At 33.3% G+C, this 22,342-nt stretch overlaps 1 protein-coding gene across 16 annotated transcripts in view; it reads right to left on the bottom strand.

Annotated features, from left to right (window-relative positions):
* Window positions 1–1,043: 1,043 nt before the first annotated feature.
* The window catches only part of LOC143244923 (paired box protein Pax-5-like), a 132,866-nt gene continuing 111,567 nt past the window's right edge, over window positions 1,044–22,342 (bottom strand). For 5 of the 16 annotated variants that reach the window (XM_076490469.1, XM_076490468.1, XM_076490474.1 and 2 more), the window contains 6 exons: window positions 19,445–19,545; window positions 17,034–17,328; window positions 10,229–10,342; window positions 7,319–7,523; window positions 4,814–4,929; window positions 1,044–4,114 (listed from right to left, as the gene is read on the bottom strand). In XM_076490469.1, coding sequence (XP_076346584.1) covers window positions 4,008–4,114; window positions 4,814–4,929; window positions 7,319–7,523; window positions 10,229–10,342; window positions 17,034–17,328; window positions 19,445–19,545 — 938 coding nt within the window. In that variant the 3' untranslated portion in view covers window positions 1,044–4,007. Of the gene's footprint in view, window positions 4,115–4,813; window positions 4,934–7,318; window positions 7,524–10,228; window positions 10,343–17,033; window positions 17,329–19,444; window positions 19,546–22,342 lie in introns of all 16 variants that reach the window. The other 11 variants (XM_076490472.1, XM_076490477.1, XR_013025383.1 and 8 more) reach the window with 10 other exon arrangements.

Here is a 22,342-nt window from a genome sequence, read left to right as displayed (position 1 = left end):
ATTGCTTTCTAATGTTTCGTCATCTTTCAGCATTCAAACCATATCTTCTGAGAAAGACAAATGTTCATTCTTATAAAAGGTTAAACTGTGCAGCATGTCAGAAAGGTTATGCTTAAAAAGCTAAACAGATTCTCTACCCAACCAAATTTTTTTAAAACTTAAATTCCAATTTTGATTAAAACCTTTAAAACACAGCACATTTTACTGTTTATCTTGTAATGCTTATAATACTTTTTACGTAGGAGGAAAATGGTATTAGGAATGAGGATATATTAATATCATGGGAGATTTCTGCTCACTAATCCGATTTCAGCCAATAAACACTTTTTCAAAATCCTGTGTAAATTTTGTATCAGGAACAAAACAAAAAACCTAATTTTTATTTACTCTGTTTTTGTCTTCTAAAGAGAAATTTCAGCGATCTTATTTTGTGTGTATTTTCTTATAGCAAATCCACATCCGATAGTTGAGATCACCGAGGAGGATCGACCCCGCTGCTTTGAGAGTTGTAAATCGTAGGCTTACCGCTGTACTAGCGTATGACAAGTTTTATTTTAATTATAGTTCAAATATTTTTCACAGAACTTTTGTCGTAAAACGGCTTTAAAAAAATCTTCCTTTCACATTAGTATCCACATAGTAAGCGAAGAACTCTTAGATTTTCTGTTGCATTAACTTTCACTCTTACTATACGTTTTAATGATTTTAGGAATTCTATTTCCCTAAAATATTATAGCATTTATATGATATTTATATTTTTTTCTCATTTATAGAGTATACTGTAAATACTATTATTATACAGGTTTCACGATTTTGTCTATTTTTCGCTTATTGATGTTAAACTTTTAATTTTATATAAAATGTATAAAATATTTATTTCTTTATATTTAATTGAAGTTCGATTGATTTGAAACATCCTATATCTATATTTGTTATTATTCTATACAAATATTTACAGAGTTTTCACTTAAAACTGTTTTCAAGTTGTACACAGAGTTGGTTTGATTGTGAAAGTGTAATAAAAGAACAGCAATATAAAATCATTCGCTTGATTCTCGACAGCCGTGTTTATTTTCCTCAGCTTTTGAGCATAAAACATTTACACAAAATCGTACAATAAAGCACAGCGTTTGACATCAGAGATCTGAGCTGGAGTCAGTGACAATGAAAAAACTAAGAAAAAATCTGGAATATAAATATCTATACTACAATAACCCACATCAAATACAGCAGTAGGAGTAAAATACACTTCCATTAAAATATAATATTTTATACCTACAAGAAGGTCTACAGGCCTGGTTTGCTGATATCATTAACTAATATATACAGTTAATCGCTAACACAATAAGGTCCAAATGTTTGTATCAGATCAGAGTCAGTTATTAAAAAAAAAAGAAACTCGAACGAGTTCAATGTTTTAATAGTCTCACAATGGTGATGTTATCGCATACTGCGTTTTTAATTTCTTGGAAAGTGGCTTCCCTGTAAAACTCTCTTTATTTTTCTTTTTTTATATATGAAGATTATACAAAAAACATACCAAATGAAAGACCATAGTTTTTTCTGGATACCGAGTAGTTTTAAAATATCAACAAGTGAAACGTATATAAGTTCGTATTTGAATTACGCATCATAAGTATTCATATTTTCTGGGAAATAAGTGTTCTGAACTTGGTTACTGTTGCTTTTTAAGTTTCAGGCTGTACCAAAAACTAATCCTTTATTAAGTGCTTATCTGCTTTTACATTATTTTGCTCATGGTGTATAACTTATACATGCCGTTCTCAGTTATTCAAGCACGCACTGATTCTTTTCCACTATGTAACTGACACAAAATCATGTAAATTCGTATTTTCAAAACATGAACTTAAAGTGGCACATCTCAGTATAAAGCGCCATTACTAGTATTTTATAACAATTTCTATGTGAAAAAAACAAACCTCATAAAAGTTTCCACTTGACATGTAGTGACCTGTATCCAATCGCTGACGATATACAAAGTTACTGAATTAATTTTACCCTAGAATTTAACAACATTTATACAGTTTTAAAATGCAGTAATACAAGTAGCTTTTAAAAAATCCTTTTATTTTAGGCATGTTTAAGAATTCTTGGCGATTGTTTTAATTAAAAGAAGAAGCTTTGTTTAGTATGCGAGTCTACATCATGTGAATGAAATACATGTTTGTATGCTACAAGTGATAGTTACGAGAGTAACGTATGTTTATCAACAAACAGCTAATACATAAAATAAACAATATAGGTTGTTACTTTTTAACATGGACAAATACGTGCCTCAGGAGAATCGTGATGCTACTGCCTTTGGTCACATATAAATAGGAACACATCATTTGAAAAAAAAATTACAACAAATATAATTAGGTATTCAAGACCATTGTTTAAGTAATGAAGCCTTTCGTTATTAACAAAATTTGGGACACAGCAAAATGAAAAGAAAAATATATTTATACATATATATATATATATAAATTCTCGACTTTCTACAGAAATATTTACCTCAGACGCTACCTAACCCGTGCAATAAATTACTGAAACTACGCTGTCTTGAATAAACGAAACTTTGGAACTCTTTACCTTTTATTGTTGTTATTATTGGAAAGCTGTCCATTAGTCAGTTTTAGCAAATATATATATTTATGTAAAAATTACACGAGTAGATAATTTAATGTCTATACAGTAAACGGGTTTCCTATTCTCTTTATTACTATTCTACTTGTTAAAAGGTAAAGATAGAGCAGGAAAAAAGAAAATACCTAACCCAAGGTAAGTATTTTGCAAACGTGCTCTATTATTAGATTCATACATAATTCAGACCAGTATAAATGTAACGAGTAGAATTATTTTAGTGTATTACGTCATTCAAAACTTTTCCCACACAGGTTATTTTTTCCATTTTATAACTGATAATGTTTTTCTCTCATAAATCAACCAGACCATGCAGCCTCAGTCTTCCAGAATATAAAGTTCATTTAAACTTATACACACAACATTATATATAAATATGACTATGACATGAATGCATGACTACTTTGTACAATCATTAAATCTATTACACCAGGAACTCTAAGACAGAAATGAGTACCTTCCATAGCATAAATAACTTCATAAAAAAAAACACGAGAAATACATATGAACGAAAAACTTTATAACGTCATTCCTAGAACGTCTAGTTTTCCGTTATACTTGTTCATGTTTTAGAAACACCATCGTAGAGGTCCTGGTACTGTCCGAGTCAACTCAAATCAAAATGACCCTGGTTTATAAGTATTCCAAGTTAAATGCAGTCCCTTTGAAAAAACAAAACAAAAAACAAAATGGAAATGAAACTTGACAGTGACAATAATTCAAAACCCTAATGTGAATGAATTAACAACATGAATAGCATAGAATCTTTGGTTTCAATGTATGTAAGTCAAAGATAACAGAGAAAGTTTTTTCTTTCTTTCTTTTTTTTTACCGAACATGGAAAAGCAGACACACTGAGTACGTGGATAAAATTTTATAGATTTCATATCTATCGTTAACCTCATTTGTGTTAAAGTAGGTGAGAGTTTGATTACCTCTCCTGTCGACTCCACCACAAATTCAAAACGATGTTAGGCTTAAGCTACTGAACGTTTAGCGAAAGCATCATGGTCCAATGCCAATATCTTGTAGTGTCATTAACTGCACATGTAAATAGGAGATAACTTACAATTCTACACAATTTCCATTCTCGGAATTATTTGTCTGTTTTTATCTTTAAACGTTTATTCTTTGGATGCGATTGACTTAGTCTGGAGAGGAGGTAGAACACCTTAAAGATAATTTCTTGATATGAACCTTCTGATAGTCCAACTGGTTATGCCTCTTGGTCAAATTTTTCTCACAATTTTAGAGGTCGAATTTTGTGGAAGAAATAATGACACTAGAGGGCTCTGAAGATTATCAACTATGACGTCCATTGGATAGTACAGTTAATATCCTGATGCAATTGGTTTAACCAACTAGCACCTTTCTGTTTTAAAGGCATTTGGACTGATGGGAGGGCCATTCAGAGCAGGGCCATTTGAAGATGCTGGTCGTGCACTATGAGCATAGTAGTAGGACGGGTCTAAATAAAGAAAATAAGCAAAAACAAACGTCTGTCATATAAATGATCAAAATTTATCAAGCAAACAAATGAATACTTCAGTAATTTTTGTCTTATGGTAATCAAGGCTCTGTCTAACGATTCATAATCACCAAGTTATAATCTGACAAAAAACATCTAGCGATTAATGATTATTATTCTGTAATCCAACAAAATATCTAGTGGTTCTCGATCATCCAGTTATAAAGCTAACACAAAACCTAACGATTCATGACCATCAAATTGCAAGCTAACAAAGAACCTAACGATTCATGACCATCAAGCTGTAAGTTCACAAAAAAAATCTAACGATTCATAATCATCAAGTTGTAAGCTAACATAAAAATTAAGCGATTCATGATCATCAAATTATAAACTAACAAAGAACCTAACGATTCATGATCATCAAGTTATAAGCTCACAAAAAGAATCTAACGATTCATGATCATCAAGCTGTAAATGTAAGATATGAGGTTTCATTAATCTGCTCGAAAACGTTTACAGCTTGACGATCTGTTAAAATTCTAGTGTAGACTAAAAACTGTTTAAACATAACAACAAATGATACGAACATACAGTCCTTATAAACGACTCATGAACAGATAATATATATACATGTATATACGTGTGTGTATCTATTAAGAAACTTTTCGGTTAAAAAAGAAACAAATTAAAACGTACTTATAATACCACTTGGCCCGTAGCCGTAGGCTCCATATGCAGCGGCTGATGGATATTGTGAGTACGGTGATGTGTAACTATACTCACCGCCAGCAACTCCAGGGCCTGGAACTCCACTCCCTGTTATTAAGGAGAAACAATAATATGTTAATAAACCCAAATGGGTAGCATTATAACTTGTAGGTTTTCTGTTCAGCTCACCCATTCCTTTTGTCTGTACTCTTGCATTTAACATATGATGTATATTTCTTTACTGCTGCCTATTTAACTAAGAAACAATATAAGAATATTCGGTTTGAAAAATAAACGCTTGATGTCACTAGACTAGAGTTCGCAGGCGAAAGTTAAGATTACAAAACCCTAGAAACAAGATATTGTGACCTTGCAGAACTTAAGAAAAATATATTTTTACAAAAAAAAATCGTCATTCATGGTAAACTTAACTTCAACACATGCGTAGTACTTTTAATTTTATATTATTTCATTATTTTCCAAATGGTAAGAGGTAATGGAGGGACAACAACTGTGACGCAGTTCGTGAATGAATGACACACTGTCTTTTAGTTCAGACTAGATTCACCCACACTGTAGAAAAGGAAGCTAAGTCACCCACTTGTCACTGAAAGGATGAGAGAACTATAGTATTGCTGTATTCCAAGTCTTAACAAAAACAGTTTTTAATGCTCGTCCTAAATGCAACGAACTGTAAGGCTTTTAGGCCACAGACGCTAATGACTTTTTAATAGACAAAAGTTTTCAAGCTTGAAAGTCACGAACAGTTCGTTATGTATTTTAATTTTCTGTTTCATTCTGGATATTTTTTTCTCATCGAAGCATGATCAGCTGGTGGATAAAATGATACATCTTTGCATAAATAGAAGTTTATTTCACTGTCAGTTGATTATGTTTTATAGAGTGATGCATGAAGTTAGTTATTTTACCATTATCGAGAGAAAAGATCTGTACTGACCTGATTTTTTAAAGAAAATTTTCACTACTGTGCATTTTAAAAACATTGTCAGTGGCTTATACAATGCACATCACGAGAGTGATTTTAATACAGCATGTAAAAAATGAGATATTCAGTGAGGTTAATATTATTCTTGAAGTCAAATTATGTATTGCAATTTCATGACAAATTCTAAGTTTCAAATAATTCTGTATCTAAAAGGGCGTCATTAATAAGACAGCCATGAAATATTTTTGTTAAAAGGGGAAGCCATATCATGAAATATTTTTGTTAAAAGGGGAAGCCATATCAAGGCTGTTTCATTCACCTCAAGTTATGCCAATATCAAAGAAAGTTGAAATGCATCCAGATTATTTCCAGATCGCATTTTGGTAGCCATCATTAAACATCTTGCTTCGTTTTGAGACTAAAATCGCCTAGAATTTTTCTTCCCTTTAAGTGCGTAAGTCGACAAAATTCTACAAAAGCAGAATACATTAGTTCGGTATCAGGTTAAGGGACTGTTGTAGATTACAATTCTCTCTTCTTCTTTGTGGACTTTTGTCGACTTACGCACTTAAAGAAAAGAAACATTTCAGACGAGTTTAGTCGCAAAACGCAGCAAAAAGAAGTAAATTTGTGTTTTTGGTATGACGACTTTAATATATTCACCCTCATTTGTATGCCATTATAGTTCTTGAAGTCACGAAAATTAAATTAGTGCAAGTCATTCTGCCTATTTTCTACTGATGCAGTTGCGAACTTCGTCACCTTGGTTCATGGTAAAGAGATCTGGTTCTTTGAAATGAAAAGCCATTTGTTTTTCTACCTACCTATCGAAACAAGGTGCTGCATTGTGTCTTGAACGTTTCAAACTAAACACGAGATATAATTGGTGAGAAATTATGTTAATTACTTTCATGATTAATAATTTAAAGGTATGAAATGATTATTGAAAGGTTTAATTCAACGCGTACGAAGCATTGTATGTGAATGTGTAGCAAGATAATACATTCAAATTTTCCTCGTCGGATTAGTTCTCTTATTTCCTATTGGTTCTTCTTCTTTCTTTGGCTCGTAATTTAAAAAAAAACAAACATTTTTTTGTTTAGTAAAGTAACTGTGTGAATGAAGTGTGAACAAATCTTCATCACGTTTTACATAAATATCAGAAAGTGATCAACTGAAAGATCTGATGTTACGCGATTCTTTAATAAAACTATACTTATTAAAATGTGTAAGGACAATCAGTGGGATGTATACCAATAAATCAACCTAAGCAAAAAATTAATAATTATTTTGTTTACCGATAGGTGCTTAAATACACGTATTTAAGTATTAAGGTACAAAAACTCACGCGTAAAAACTAATAAAATAGCTAATATAAAAAGATCGTTTCAGCTAAAACCATTACTTGAAAGTTGACATTTCAGGTTGAATACATAAACATCGTGATATAACTTAAATATATATATATATATTTGTGTTAATTAAGAACACACAAATTCGAAGTGTAAATTGTGAGTACCCAGAGGGCTATGCGATAGTGATGTCACTTGCCTGGGTATTGCCCGAAACCGTTGAGGGATTCGTAAGGACCACCACTTGTGCCACCATTAAATGACGTATTTTGAACTGGTTGCAGAACGGTGAGAGACGGCGAGGTAGGGGTGTCCGCTTTCGCCGGAGATGGGCTGTTTTCAATATCACTACCGCCTAGTGGAAGAACATGCGAAGGTATGACGTCATAACACGTCATCACTACGTCACATGCAAACAAAAACAAGTTTGTAAGGGTAGCATAAGAGAGGGTAAACTACACATGCTATCTATAAATTAGCTTTTGAGAAATGAAACTAGAAAAAAAAAAAGCATTTCACATGCAAGATATTGTTCAGTAAATCAGAGAGAGAGAGACAGAAAGCAAACTGGACGTATAGTGCCGGCCACTTAATTTACAGCAGTTCATTAATATTGGATTGTGCCGCCTTTGGTAATGGCATGGACTGTACCAGGTGATGTTAAGTATCTTAGGGTCGTGTCCTGTAGTTTCTTTTATAGCTGTGGCAGTGTAGTTGGAAGATAATTTTTGTGTTGAACATGCCCTGCAAGCTCATTCCTAAAGATATAAATTGAGATTATTGTCTGATAATTCTGCATGTTAGTAAAGAAGGTGTACCTCTTTGAAATGCTCCTGGAACTAATGACCAATATGATCACGGTAAATGGTTTCGTTATTGTCTAAAAAATGTCCTTTGCCGTTGGGTTGGGCCTGGCATGGCTTAGCGCGTAAGGCGTGCGACTCGTAATCCGAGGGTCGCGGGTTCGCGCCCGCGTCGCGCCAAACATGCTCGCCCTCCCAGTCGTGGGGGCGTTATAAAGTGACGGTCAATCCCACTATTCGTTGGTAGAAGAGTAGCCCAAGAGTTGGCGGTGGGTGGTGATGATTAGTTGCCTTCCCTCTAGTCTTACACTGCTAAATTAGGGACGGCTAGCACAAATAGCCCTCGAGTAGCTTTGTGCGAAATTCCAAAACAAAAAAACAAGCCGTTGGGTTAACGATATAAAAATCAGGAATGGACCTGATTGGTTTAGGATAATAATATAAAAATCAGTAATTAATATAATTGGTTTAGGATAACAATATAAAAATCAGGAATGACTCTTATGAGTAACAGTGTTAAAATATACTTTATAACTGGCGGACCACTTCTAAAACAAGACAAAACCTTGTCAAATTGGCAATATCTCTAACTGTCTGTATCATCTAAATCACAAGAGTGTGTCCCAATGCTTGATGTGGCTTTCTTTAAACAAGCAAAAGTGAATCGTAACTCGTCAAACTATAGTATTCCTGTATATAGGCTTATATATAGGCAATATATATATATATATATAAGACGGTAGTTTATGAAAGTACCAAAACAATGTACAATAATTTCAGCTACACGGTCTCTTTAAATAAACTGTCCTTGAGCGATAAAACAGAACCTTTTATTAGTTAACAGTATACCTATAAATTAAATCTTTTAATTTAAGCAAGGAAGAATGTTTTAATAAATAATGGGTCAAGTTTTTCAATCTATTTTTTATTAATAACATCATGGGTATTAGCATGCGTTAACGGAAATAAGCTTCTGCACTCACATTTCCTTTGATGATGTTCAACAAAGGTTTGTTTGTTTTTGAATTTCGCGCAAAACTACACGAGGGCTATCTGCGCTAGCCGTCCCTAATTTAGCAGTATAAGACTAGAGGGAAGGCAGCTAGCCATCACCACCCACCGCCGACTCTTGGGCTACTGTTATACCAATGAATTGTGGGATTGACCATCACATTACAACGCTCCCTCGGCTGAAAGGGCGAGCATGTTTGGTGTGACTGGGATTCGAATCCACGACCCTCGGATTATGAGTCGAGTGCCTTAACCAGCTGCCGTGCGGGCCTACAGCAGAAAAAGTACAAAGTAGTTAAGTTGAAAGTAATATTTTGGGAAGTGGGTTGTTAGAGCCAAAATATTAGAAACAAATCATGCACATCCATGACGTAAGGCTTAACATGCAAATGAACATGTAAAATAAAACGTGATTTGGTTTTAAGAGAAAAGTAGAACTATATTTTATGCAGTTCTTAGTTCAGTTATGAAAATAGGTTTTATAGATTGAGATTCTCTATAAATATGCTGTAAAATCAAAGTCCTTCTATCGAAGGGTCCCAGATTGTTAGTAATTTTTTAAGCTGTAGATAACTTAGTTAGTTATCTTTACTTTCAGGCTTTGACACCACCACCGCACATTCCTCTCCCAACACGGTAAGAAGGAAGTAGATACAATAACACATACATAAATAATTATACATAAATCATCACTAAAAACGTGTGGAAAATCAGTAAATTGAAACTTTGAAACATATTTAATAAAAAATAAGTTTCTACTAACATAATAAGGACCATTTTTTAAGTCATGTAACAAAAGTTAATATTTATTTATCAAACACGTTTTATTTTCTTTGAAACGAACGGATATTTCACTCAGTTATTTTGAGAGGAATATTTTTGTAAATACTATTTCTGTTGCTTATCGTTTCTTCTTTCGCACGTTGCTTTTGGTTTATAAAAACCACAAAACTTACGTATGTAAGAGAGATGTGATTATATTAAGTTATTCAATCAAAAATAATACCAATAAATATATATTAACAACCAAAATAAAATATAATAGCTTTAAAGAATTAAAATAAAACTATTATTTCATTTGAATAATAAATAGTAACACTTTATGGAATTACTAGTAATTAACCTTGTGACTGGCTTATAACATAGACTGGGTTCTTGAAAGAGGAGATTCTTCTTGAAGTTTAGCAAGTTTGAGCTAGATTAAGTTGGTTTATATATCTTAATAACTATTCTTGTCAATATCTGATAACTGGGTTTTTGGGGACACACGTCAGATTGCTACTGTACACACCTGCTTGGTAGGGTAAGGCTGTGGAGCTAACATCTATGAGGTTGTTTAGATGACCTACAATGGGTTTCCCTTCTTGTATTCCTATAGGAGTCAAGGGAGTCAGAGATCCACTTCCTGTGAGGATAAAAAGGTTAAATCATCCTAGTCTTTTCTTCTGAAACTAATATCCATGTAGGAATTACACGGATTAGAGTTTCTCTTGGTACTAGCAAAAGTTGAGTATATTGATACGGATTAGAAAACTAAGCGAACCGTTTTCTGTAAAGTATTAGCAGAATGGCGCACTTTGTTAGCCTTCAAGAGATAAACATAGTACTTTTTTGATAAGAAATGTTATGAAAAATATGACGTATTCGTTTTTGGTGCTAGATATTTTTTTAACTTACTAACACTTTTAAATGCTTTGGATCGAGTCTAAAAATTACAGCAATTAGGGTTTTTAAGATAATAAAATACACTGCTGGCCAAAATCTTAAGGCCAATGAACATAAAGAAAAAACATGCATTTTGCGTTGTTAGACTCAACCACTTATTTGAGTAGAGCTTCGAAAGATGACAATAAGAAAAGGGAAAATTAAAAAAAACCTTTTTTAGCATTTAATAGGGAAAATGTGAACACTATGAAATTAGCCTAAATACTAGCTGGTCAAAAGTTTAAGACCATACTGAAACGAAACGTTAATTGGTAAACACGTAATGAAATTTAGTCACTTGTGTTCAAGCATTAGCGTTGTCAACATCTCCCACTGACATCTCCTATGTAAATAGGATAAAAACATGGCAAAGGCTAAAAAGTTGACAGAGTTTCAACGTGGCAGAAGTGTCGAGCTGCAAAAGCAAGGTCTCTCAACGTGCCATTGCTGGTGAGATTGGGCGAAGTAAAACTGCTGTTGCAAATTTCTTAAAAAACCCTGAGGGATACGGAACAATAATTTCAAGTGGTCAGCTCAAGAAAATTTCGCCGGCGTTGAGCAGGAGGATTCGACGGGTTGTCCAGCAAGACACCAGCCAATCGTCGAACTAGATTTAGGCTCTTATGGACGCAGAATGCAGCTCAAGAACAATAAGACGGCATCTACGAGAGAAAGGCTTTAAAAACCGTAAACATCTTCAAAGGCCACGCCTCTTTCCACACCACGAAACAGCTCGATTACCTTTGCTGAGAAGCACCAAACATGTGACGTAGAAAAGTGGAAGAAGGTTTCGTTCTGATGAGAAAAAATTTAACCAGATGGCTTCCAATGTTACTGGCATAATAAGGATATCCAACTGGAGACATTTTCTACACGACACAGTGGAGGATGTTCCATCATGATCTGGGGTGCTTTCTCCTTCCATGGAACAATGGAGCATCATGTTATACAGGGGAATCAAACAGCAGCTGGCTACATTGGCATGTTGGAGAAAGCATCCTTATTGACTGAAGGCCTTCGCTTGTGTGGAAATGACTGAATCTTTCAGCAGGATAACGCTGCAATATACAATGTTCACAGGACAAAGGACTTTTTCATGGCGAATAACGTGATCCTATTGGACCATCCAGCGTGTTCGCCCGAACTGAACCCCATTGAAAATGTTTGGGGGTGGATGGCAAGGGAAGTCTTTAGAAATGGACGTCAATTCCAAACAGCGCATGATCTTCGTGAAGCCATCTCACCACTTGGAAGAGTATTCCAGCCAGCCTTCTGCAAACACTTATATCGACCATGCCAAAGCGAATGTTTGCAGTTATTCGCAATGACGATCGTGCAACTCACTACTGAGACCTTTTGTTGGGCATTTCCTACTCTGTTTAGGACTTCTTTTTGGTATGGCCTTAAACTTTTGACCAACTAGTATTTAGACTAATTTCATAGTGTTCACATTTACCCTATTAAATGCTAAAAAAAGTTTTTTTTTTTATTTTCCCTTTTCTTATTTTCATCTTTCGAAGCTCTACTCAAATAAGTGGTTGAGTCTAACAACGTAAAATGCATATTTTGTCTTTATGTTCATTGGCCTTAAGATTTTGGCCAGCAGTGTATTAAGTGTGGTAAAAGCTAAAAGCTTTTTACTTTAAAGAGCTTATACTTTATTAGCAGCTTTGGACGAAAAAGAGAGATCAGAACATTTATAAAGTAACATAAGATTAAAACATGTAATTATTTACTACCTTAAACACAGAAGGTCAAATCCAAAGATTACATAAAGTAACACTTTGATGGGTTCTAGAAGATTGAGACCTATAGTTATAGTTTAGATATTAGAAGAATAACAGATTATTTAAACGATTAGTGGATCTGGGTACAAACAGAGATATAGAGTTGCATCATTTGCAACTTTGCTAGAGAGCTATAATTACTAGACTTAAAACTCTTATGATGAAATGGCAAGTTTAGCAATTGAATGTGATTCCAATATATAACTAGGAGTGAAAAATATGTAAAACAGTAGTCTCGGCACTACAATTTTTTTAACTATATTGATATTGTCCAGGATTAATGGTGATATAAAACAATTTCAGGCTTGGATACCGAGTACTATCCTTGTGGTTCTAAGGATTATAGGTGTTATAATACATTTGTGAAACCAAACATGCAAGTTGACGTAAGGGAAATAATAAAAAAAGGTCGAGTGTGAGTTGAGGTATTTGCACATATATCTTGTTTAAGAACATGTTGAAACATTGACTTATTACATGTAGTGAGCTAATTCAGTTCGCCATAGTAGGAAAAGTAACTTAAGCTGTAGATTTAAAATAACGTGTACTTGATTTGTAATATTTTATCAATGTTTGTTTACAGGCAACAAGTACAAAAAATAAATAAGATTGCTAAATGGATGGCGCAAAAATGATGTTGTTTACAGACATCAAGTACGAAAAATGATTCCAGTTGCTAAATGCATGGCGCTAAGATGATGTTGTTTACAGACGTCAAGTACAAAAATTGATTCCAGTTGCTAAATGCATGGCGCCAACATGATGTTGTTTACAGACATCAAGTACGAAAGATGATTCTAGTTGCTAAATACATAGCGCGAACATGAGGCTGTTTACAGACATCAAATACGAAAGATGATTCCAGTTGCTAAATGCGTGGCGCTAAGATAATGATGTTGTTTACAAACGTAAAGTACTATAGATGACCTTATTTGATGAATGCATGGTGTTAGAATGATGATGTTGTTTATAGATATAAAGTAAGATGTCTTCGGTTGCTAAATACATTGTTTATAGGTATAAATATTTTTAAATGTTTATTTAAATTTGAGACAAAAGTCAGAAAGTGTTTCTCATTATATAATGTGTTTACAAAACTAAACAAAATGCTATAAATTTTAAATAACGTAGTAATTCGAAGAAGGATATTTCAGTGCAAGAAATCTCTTAAGATTGTGTACCACGATAAACGGAAGGTCGATTTTAATATACAAACAGGCGAATGTAAGCATATAATATTTGTCTAAGAAATACGAAGATGTGTCAATGTAAGCTAAGCGTTAAGCGACTGAACAAACAGAGAGACATCTACGTGAATCAAATATTCACTGAGTGAACGCAAAGAAGTAAATTAAACATCGAACGACCTAACGGTTAAATGCGTTTATGTGAATCAAACACCAAGTAACTGAACAAACAGAGATGTACTTATGTAAACCAAAACCTTATACGATTTTATGGAAAAATGAATGAATTTATGCAAATTTAAAGTTAAGTTACAAAAAAGGCCTATAATCATGCAGAAAGTGAAAAATGCACACATTTACCAAAAAAGGATGTATCTATATAAATTAAACTCTTTCAAGAATTCGAACAGAAGATTTGTTCAAGATACATTTAATGTGTAAACTAAAAGCATATGACTGTTCATGAAGAGTTCCTGTGTGAGTCAAATATCAAATGAATATAAACAAAAGACATATCTTTGAATACAATAGAGTGAATAGACGATACAGAATATATGATCAGAGTTGAATTACTGAGAGGAAGAGATTTAAACAAGGCCTTTTGGCGGTCATTTTATACAGCATTCATTACTTCACAAAATATGTAGCGATTTTTATTCATCTACAGGCAAACTGCAGATAATATGAATGTATGGATTTAAGGGGTGTACACAGATAAACTACAGTGGTTAATTGAGCTTTATGAAGACGATGAAAGATATTACTTGTTGTCTTTCTCTCTCGTCCATCGTGCTTACTTTGAAGACTACGATTCCTTACTATTGTCTGAAAAGGCAATTTTCATTTCATCAAGTTTCTACAAAGGACTGCAATTAGGCTTAGGTCACATATTATTTATAAACTTTCCACACATTTCCACTATACCAAAACATTGGTATCTTTCCCATTAAAACAGCTGTTAATTTCGATCTATAGCTTGGAACTAATAAACCTCCTTCGACCTGTGAGCTGTAACCCTTATTAGCAGTAGCAGTAAATATGTCCTGTGTCGTCAAGTTTTTTTAGGGGTGGTGGTGGTTCTCATTTACAGATATAGCCTTTACTTTGCAGATGAGGGCGTCGTTCTAGGTTGGCCTAGCGAGTGGCTATGAAGTCCATTGTTGCTCTAATTGCTCTAGAGTGCGGCTTCTCTCTCTTCCACGGAGATAACGAATTAGTAAAAGCTACCTTTTGCAAATTGTTGTGTGTTTGGCTTACGATTGCTTTAGAGAATCTTGAAATATATACATATACTTCTTCAGAAAGCTCGTGACATATTCTTCCATACATAAGACTGTACTTAATGGCAATTTTCTACAGAAACTTCAATGTCGACCAAATAAACATATATTAAACATGTCATCTGTGGTGCCATGTCTGGAATAATTGGCAAAGCACCATTGCAATACCATATACAAATCATTGATATTATGTTCAATGAAAAAAAAAGTAACTTTAGCAAATATAGAATGTGACTGTAGGAAAAGTGTCTATTTTACTATACAGCGCAAAGGGGTATCGAATTAAGTAAATAAAACGTGACTGGACGAAAAAGTGGGTATAAATAGTCACATATGACAACACGTGTCTTACAAAAGTTAAGGTATTTTTACGCAAAAATGAGACCCCGTGATTATGTGAAGGACAGGCGTGTATCTAGGTAAAACATATGATCGTATAAGAATGTAAAGAAAATCTTTAACATATACCAAGTTTCTTAAAATCTTTAACGTGTACCAAGTTTCTTGTTTATTAATTTATATATTTACTACCTTATGTTCAATTACACAAAAGGTTGAATTTTAATGTGGTACAAAAATCAAATAAATTTTGTTAATAAAATGTTATATAGATATTGTCGCACAGCCTATAAGAATAGGCTATTCAAGATTACGTGACAGTCTGTTCACTTTATATAGTGTGTACTACGTTTAAAAGTATAAGAAAATCAGTTGAGACTTTGATATTTTGTTTATGGTAGTTTATCTGTAGTTAAGAGCGTTAATTGTGCATGCTTTACTTTGATGATTACTTAACATTTTAAGCGTATTCATTATATCTTTGGTATTTTTCACAACATATACTTCTTATGGATTCAAGCTTACATTAATACTCATTCAGAGAAGTGCTCACCACCTTCCGGTCGGAGTTTCGAACCCCGCCATCAAAGATGCTCGCTCTTTCAGTGTTAGTATATATAAATATATATACTTTAAAAAAAATGACTATTAACTGTTTGAATTATCGTTTTGTATTATCTTAAAGAAATTGTAAAGAGAAAAAACGTCTTGAAACACTAGCACTCCAGATATTATTGGGTTTAGGGTCGAAAATATCGTTCACAGTAACCCAAGAGATGAAACAAAGCATCCTAATCTTTACACGTAGATGCGTAACAAAAGTATAGTTAATTAGCTATACTGATGGTCGTGTTAAGTTTTAGTTTTTATTATTATACATTATTTGTATAGCAAGTGAAACAACAAACCCACGAAAAAGTGCACTCTGTTCAAGAAACAAAATTAAACGTGAATTAAATACGTCATTGGTGGCTATGGTTTATGTGCATAAATATACACTATGATTTGTTATTTCATCATGCAGGTTATATAGTAAAGAAACTGTTTCCTTCACCGTTAGATTATACTGAAAGCAATTAGAAAGAAGTCTCCTCTTTCAAGCAGAATGACACCCAGGTTGTGTATAGCATACATTATGAAACAAAGGTAGCATGCAAATATTTCTGTTATATAGCCTAGCTTGAACAAGAAGTAAAACAGAAATGTTACGGAATTAGCTGAAACGCGTATTTGAAAAAAATTGATAGTTACGTAAATTATTAAATACAAATACATATATATAACTTAAAAATGAACAAAACACGTACATTATAATATTTGATATGTACAAAGTATAAGCGCATTCCTTACTTTATATTACGAGCTATAGTTAACACATTATATAAACAAGTTCTTAATTTTTAAAATAGTTTTTTTAGTAATCAGAAAATTTTAAAATAAATTTATCTAATGTAGTTGATCAACGCACTGTTTTTTTTACCAAGATAATTTTAATAAGAATGACAGTGTTTATATTTCATCAATAAACACACAGAAATATTTCTTTGAAGTGTTAAATAAACGCATTGATAGCCCTTGACACCATAAAAGCGCACAATTGCACACACATAAACATAGTGTTTGGAGAATTTGATCATAAAAGTACTTTTTAATTCTATGTTAGTTTGCACACCTGTCAAAAATTACTGATTTATTTGACATTATTAATAATATGAGACATCTGATCGCAGCAGTCTTTATAGCAAGTTGTAAGTGTCTTGCTATAAATTGTAAAACAAAAAACAGGCAGTTCTACTTACCGAGAGGTGGAGAATAAACTGCCGTTGATTGCACTTGAGCGTTAATAGAATTGATCGCTCCATCGTAGGCAACGGCCAAAGCATCGTGCTTCAAATGCTCGGCACCGGCCGACGTTACAACGGGAGAGAAAACTGGGTCTTGGGCGGAGGCAAACTGCTGTAGTGTATACGACGATCCATTAGACATGGCCGTCGGTAGGTCCGCCATCATGGATTTTAAGTCGTCCTGTTTCCCCCATTTGGGCCACATCTGGTGGAATAGAACAGTGCTGTCTTGTACCGTATTTCTATAGACCTGTTTTTAAACCACGTCGGTAAGAACAACACACTGTTATCTAATGTTTTTATGTACATCATATAATTAAATTATCCTCTTCCAATTTTCACAAAAAAATACAAACACTGATATGTTTTTAACAAACATAATTTTGTGTAATTTCCCAGTGATATCAATATACTTTAACATGTGTCAGATGAAGTAAAGAGAGCATACAGTTTAACACGTATTTCCATGTATACGTTCGTTATGAGGTGTTGCGGCAGCAAAGAGAGCAGACAGTATAAAGTTTAACACGTATTTTTCCGTGTATACGTTCGTTATGAGGTGTTGCGGCAGCAAAGAGAGCAGACAGTATAAAGTTTAACACGTATTTCCGTGTATACGTTCGTTGTAAGGTGTTGCGGCAGCAAAGAGAGCAGACAGTATAAAGTTTAACACGTATTTCCGTGTATACGTTCGTTGTAAGGTGTTGCGGCAGCAAAGAGAGCAGACAGTATAAAGTTTAACACGTATTTCCGTGTATACGTTCGTTGTAAGGTGTTGCGGCAGCAAAGAGAGCAGACAGTATAAAGTTTAACACGTATTTCCGTGTATACGTTCGTTGTAAGGTGTTGCGGCAGCAAAGAGAACAGACAGTATAAAGTTTAACAGTAAGTTAGTTTAATATATACGTAAACGCATGATCAACACTATTTAGCTTAATTAAAGATAGATAAGTTTACTTTCCACGCCAGGGCAATGTATATTATACGTTTGTTCACATAGAGAAACGTAGAGAACGTTTTTTTTTTTCACCAAACACATGCCACAGAAAATCTCTGTTGAGTTTCTTTTACATGCAAGTCATGCGTTATGACATCTGGTTTATATCCAGCTTACGTTTATCGAAAACATACAATTCTATTGAAGTCAAACTGTAACTTTATGTCACAACTAAAGAAAATGACTCAGCTATAAAAGTGAGCTACCAGTGAAGTCTTGATAGTTGAAGGAATTGTATTAATATTTACTAAGTGAAAGAGAAGTCAGTCGCCTGGCTTTACCACCAGTGAGGGTATCCCGCTGATAAACCAATGCATTTTAATTAAAATTGAGTTGTGCTTTAAAACAATGTCGTTAGACTATATAATTTACTAAGCTATAATTGTTATTTCCGTTCCCATCAAAAGTTATCCGTTATCAAGGCTTGTTGTTGGACAATAAACCTAAAAGTGAAAGATTTCTTTTCTTTTCTTAGACATTTTTAAGCAACAACGTATTGCAATACAACAACCAAACACAGAAATTTGGACAATCGATGAAGCAGCTAATGTCGTTCGGAACTCTTTGATGATAATAACGAATCGCTCTGAATTTATGCGGCCAACATTATGTTGAAAAACTCTTCTGTCCCAGCATGTTCAGATGTCGCTAAAATGTGATGCGGAGCAAAACGCCTCAACGGGAGACTTCTTTAATGTCCATCCCCAAGAGTAGCTACGGAAAAATGAGAACTAACGCTATTCATCGTCTACCGGAAGTGGAACGATGGGTTCCGGGACGTCTATAAAACACAGCTGAAAACAGCGACCAACTAACTACTATTTATGTATGTGAAAGAAATATTTAGAATTAGTTGGTGAAAGGCTATTGATTTTGGAAAAAAATAAATAAGTTTTTGCATAATAATTATTACGAAGGTTACAAAAGTGATAATAAGGCAAAACTCACAAAGTAAGTTGCGTGTTTTCAAAAGCTAAAACTTCAAATGTAAGGCTATTAAGTATTTTGGAGATATTGCAAAAAAATACTAATAAAACATATTTATGTTTTTCTCCGTTAAATATAGAAAACTTATATGTTTTACTTACTTTGCATATTTAAATATTATTTCTTTGTGTAAATCATAAACTTGTATAACTAGGAATGAAACAAGAAGTTGCTACATAGCTTCAAGTATTTGAAGATAGTCACATGTACCGAATACCAAGATGTTTTAGTGTTAACCTTATAGTTTCTATTAATGCTTTGATAGTGTTAAGGTTAGAAAACTAAGTAATAAACCTCGCTCGATCGTCCTTCGTTTATATAAAAAGATTATTGAGTTAAGACGTTCTAGTAAACATTTCTGTGTTAATCTACTCGTACTTACGTTGGTGTAGAGCTGGTCACCGTTGTACTGTGTGCGTTGTCGTTTTGTTACCTCTTCGTGGATAGATTGTTCTCCGTTGATGTTTCGGCCATCGTTGTTGGCTGTAATGATGAGTGGATAAAACAAAGTTAACGCATACTGTAACATTAAAATAACTTTGACTAGCTTTCTAGTGGCAGAGACACCGGGGCAAATTGTTTCATTAAATTCGCCGATAAGCCAAGAAGTATAGTTAGAAATATGGGGAAAAAATGATACATTAACCAAGATACGTGCAGTCTGCTATTCGAAATAATTATCAACTGTAAAAATACTCAACAACCCAGATCTTGTAAAAAAATGTCCTTTGGGACCCACTATACAGATTCTACGAGCAGCAAGTTACATACCGTTCTCTATTCAAAACAATTATGAGTTATAAATAATACTCCATTACTCATTACATACCGTTCTCTATTCAAAACAATTATGAGTTATAAATAATACTCCATTACTCATTACATACCGTTCTCTATTCAAAACAATTATGAGTTATAAATAATACTCCATTACTCATTACATACCGTTCTCTATTCAAAACAATTATGAGTTATAAATAATACTCCATTACTCATTACATACCGTTCTCTATTCAAAACAATTATAAGTTATAAATAATACTCCATTACTCATTACATACCGTTCTCTATTCAAACAATTATGAGTTATAAATAATACTCCATTACTCATTACATACCGTTCTCTATTCAAAACAATTATGAGTTATAAATAATATTCCATTACTCATTACATACCGTTCTCTATTCAAAACAATTATGAGTTATAAATAATACTCCATTACTCATTACATACCGTTCTCTATTCAAAACAATTATGAGTTATAAATAATACTCCATTACTCAGATCCTACTGTACAAATACTTCAAGCTCATTATCATAAATATAAATACTAACACAAAACGCGTTAAGATGATTGCAAACTGTAATCATGCGCTTACAAGTTCCAATGCAAGGACTTTTGGTAATAAAAAGTAATTAACGTAATAATTTTGTAATTATTAAAATACAAACAAAATATCGTATATGGTAAAAACATCTTTAAAATAATTTAGCCTTTAAATGTACGTATTAAAAGTATGTTTGTATAACAATGTCGTACGTAAGATATTCCAGTACTTAAGTGTTAAAATACTTTAATAAGTCTAAAAAGTAGAGCACTTAAACAGGTAAATAATGTTTAAAATAACGTTTTGCCTGTGCTTATCACCTGACATAATCGTGTACACTTGCAAAGACAAAAAATCTAAAGAACGATAAGAAACAAGTTACATGATAAAAATGTACATGTGCTTATTTAAACTACGATTGTAACAAAGCTAGTTTAATTTTTATTTCTGTATAGCCTGGTTTTAAAGAAGACTGGTTACTGTATTTACCTACAATATTATGAAAGTTTATTTTCTGTGTTTTTAAGTACGAACAACTTTCTCTCTGAATCTTTATTGTGGAAAAAATAAGTCACCACAACCTAAGTGAACTATTCTGTAAACATATATTGGTTTATGGTAATGTAAAATATTGTTTGGATGCAAGAGCAGTAGGTGTGCTTTGGGTTTTAAGATTTGACCTTTAGCTTCAAGTTGAAAAATGCAATCGTTTTAAATCGATCTATGTAAAGGAACCAATCGCTTCGAGACGAAAGGATAAACAATAGAAAATTACATCATAATTAAAATATCAAAAGGAATTTTTGAGCTGAGAAAATTATGAATAAATTAATTTAGATCTTCAAGATAATAGCTATTAAATTTTATAAATCTATTTATTACTTATAACATGTTGTGCTTCTAAAATACAACAATCATGGTTGCTAGTAATAGCTTTACTATTGTTTTATAAATAACTTCCGTTCCCCACTGGGATAGTGGTATGTCTTCGGATTTACAACGCTAAAATCAGGGGTTCGACTCCCCTCGGTGGTCACAGCACATAGCCCGAAGTGGCTTTGCTATAATAAAACACACACAATTAATAAAAACTTCTATAACTGTTAATATAATGAATTATGCAAAGTTATATGAATAAGCTTATGTGTTTCAAACCACCTTCGGACTTAAGAACATGTTTGTCAAAAATACGAACTCATTTTGGAATACATACCTTTGTTTCGTAAATATGGAGCTACTTTTTTATTTCTTTTAGTTTTCGTGCAAAAGTTCGCATAGACGTTTCTATTTTTGAGCTTATATACTAGTGGGAAAGCAGCCAATGAACATCACCCTCCACCAACTTTTCAGATGCTATCATCTGATTGAACAACATAACTTGTTTGTCACTCTTATAGTTAACCGTGGTCCCAAAGTGCAGAGCGCATTTCTCTGGCAACGAACTGTGAGCCATGAACTCTCGGATTCACAGTTCGAGCAAGTTAACCACTAGGTCGTGTTCGGTCTAATTACTTAAAGTGTTTGTAAAATAATTCGGTATTATCTAGGCTTAAGTGATTTGTAAAAGTGCTATGTATACAAGACTAAAACAAAGTAAAATACCGTTTGTTGTTAAGCAAAAAGCTACACAACAGCTTATCTGTGCTCTGCCCACCACGGGTATCGAAAGCCGATTTATAGCATTGTGAGTTCGTAGACATACCTCTGTACCATTGTAAGGCCAAAAGAAAGCGGTTTCAACAGTAGAGATTTTAATATACATTATAAGTAGGTTTTCTAGAAATAGACCCAATGAACCAGCAACCCGTACTAATACTATCTTAATTTTCGATCAAACGTTTTAATACCGTTTATTGATTTTAACCATTCTAGTTTTAGTTTTAATAAAGTATAATTTAAATGTTATTTTGTAAGCCGAGTATGACATTTGATAATTTATTCCACTTTAAGC

The sequence above is a fragment of the Tachypleus tridentatus genome, chromosome 2, assembly GCF_004210375.1.
Source record: "Tachypleus tridentatus isolate NWPU-2018 chromosome 2, ASM421037v1, whole genome shotgun sequence".
NCBI classification, from domain to species: Eukaryota; Metazoa; Arthropoda; class Merostomata; order Xiphosura; family Limulidae; genus Tachypleus; species Tachypleus tridentatus.
The sequence above is the reverse complement of the archived record's forward strand: the minus strand, read 5'-3'. Positions and strand labels throughout refer to the sequence as shown.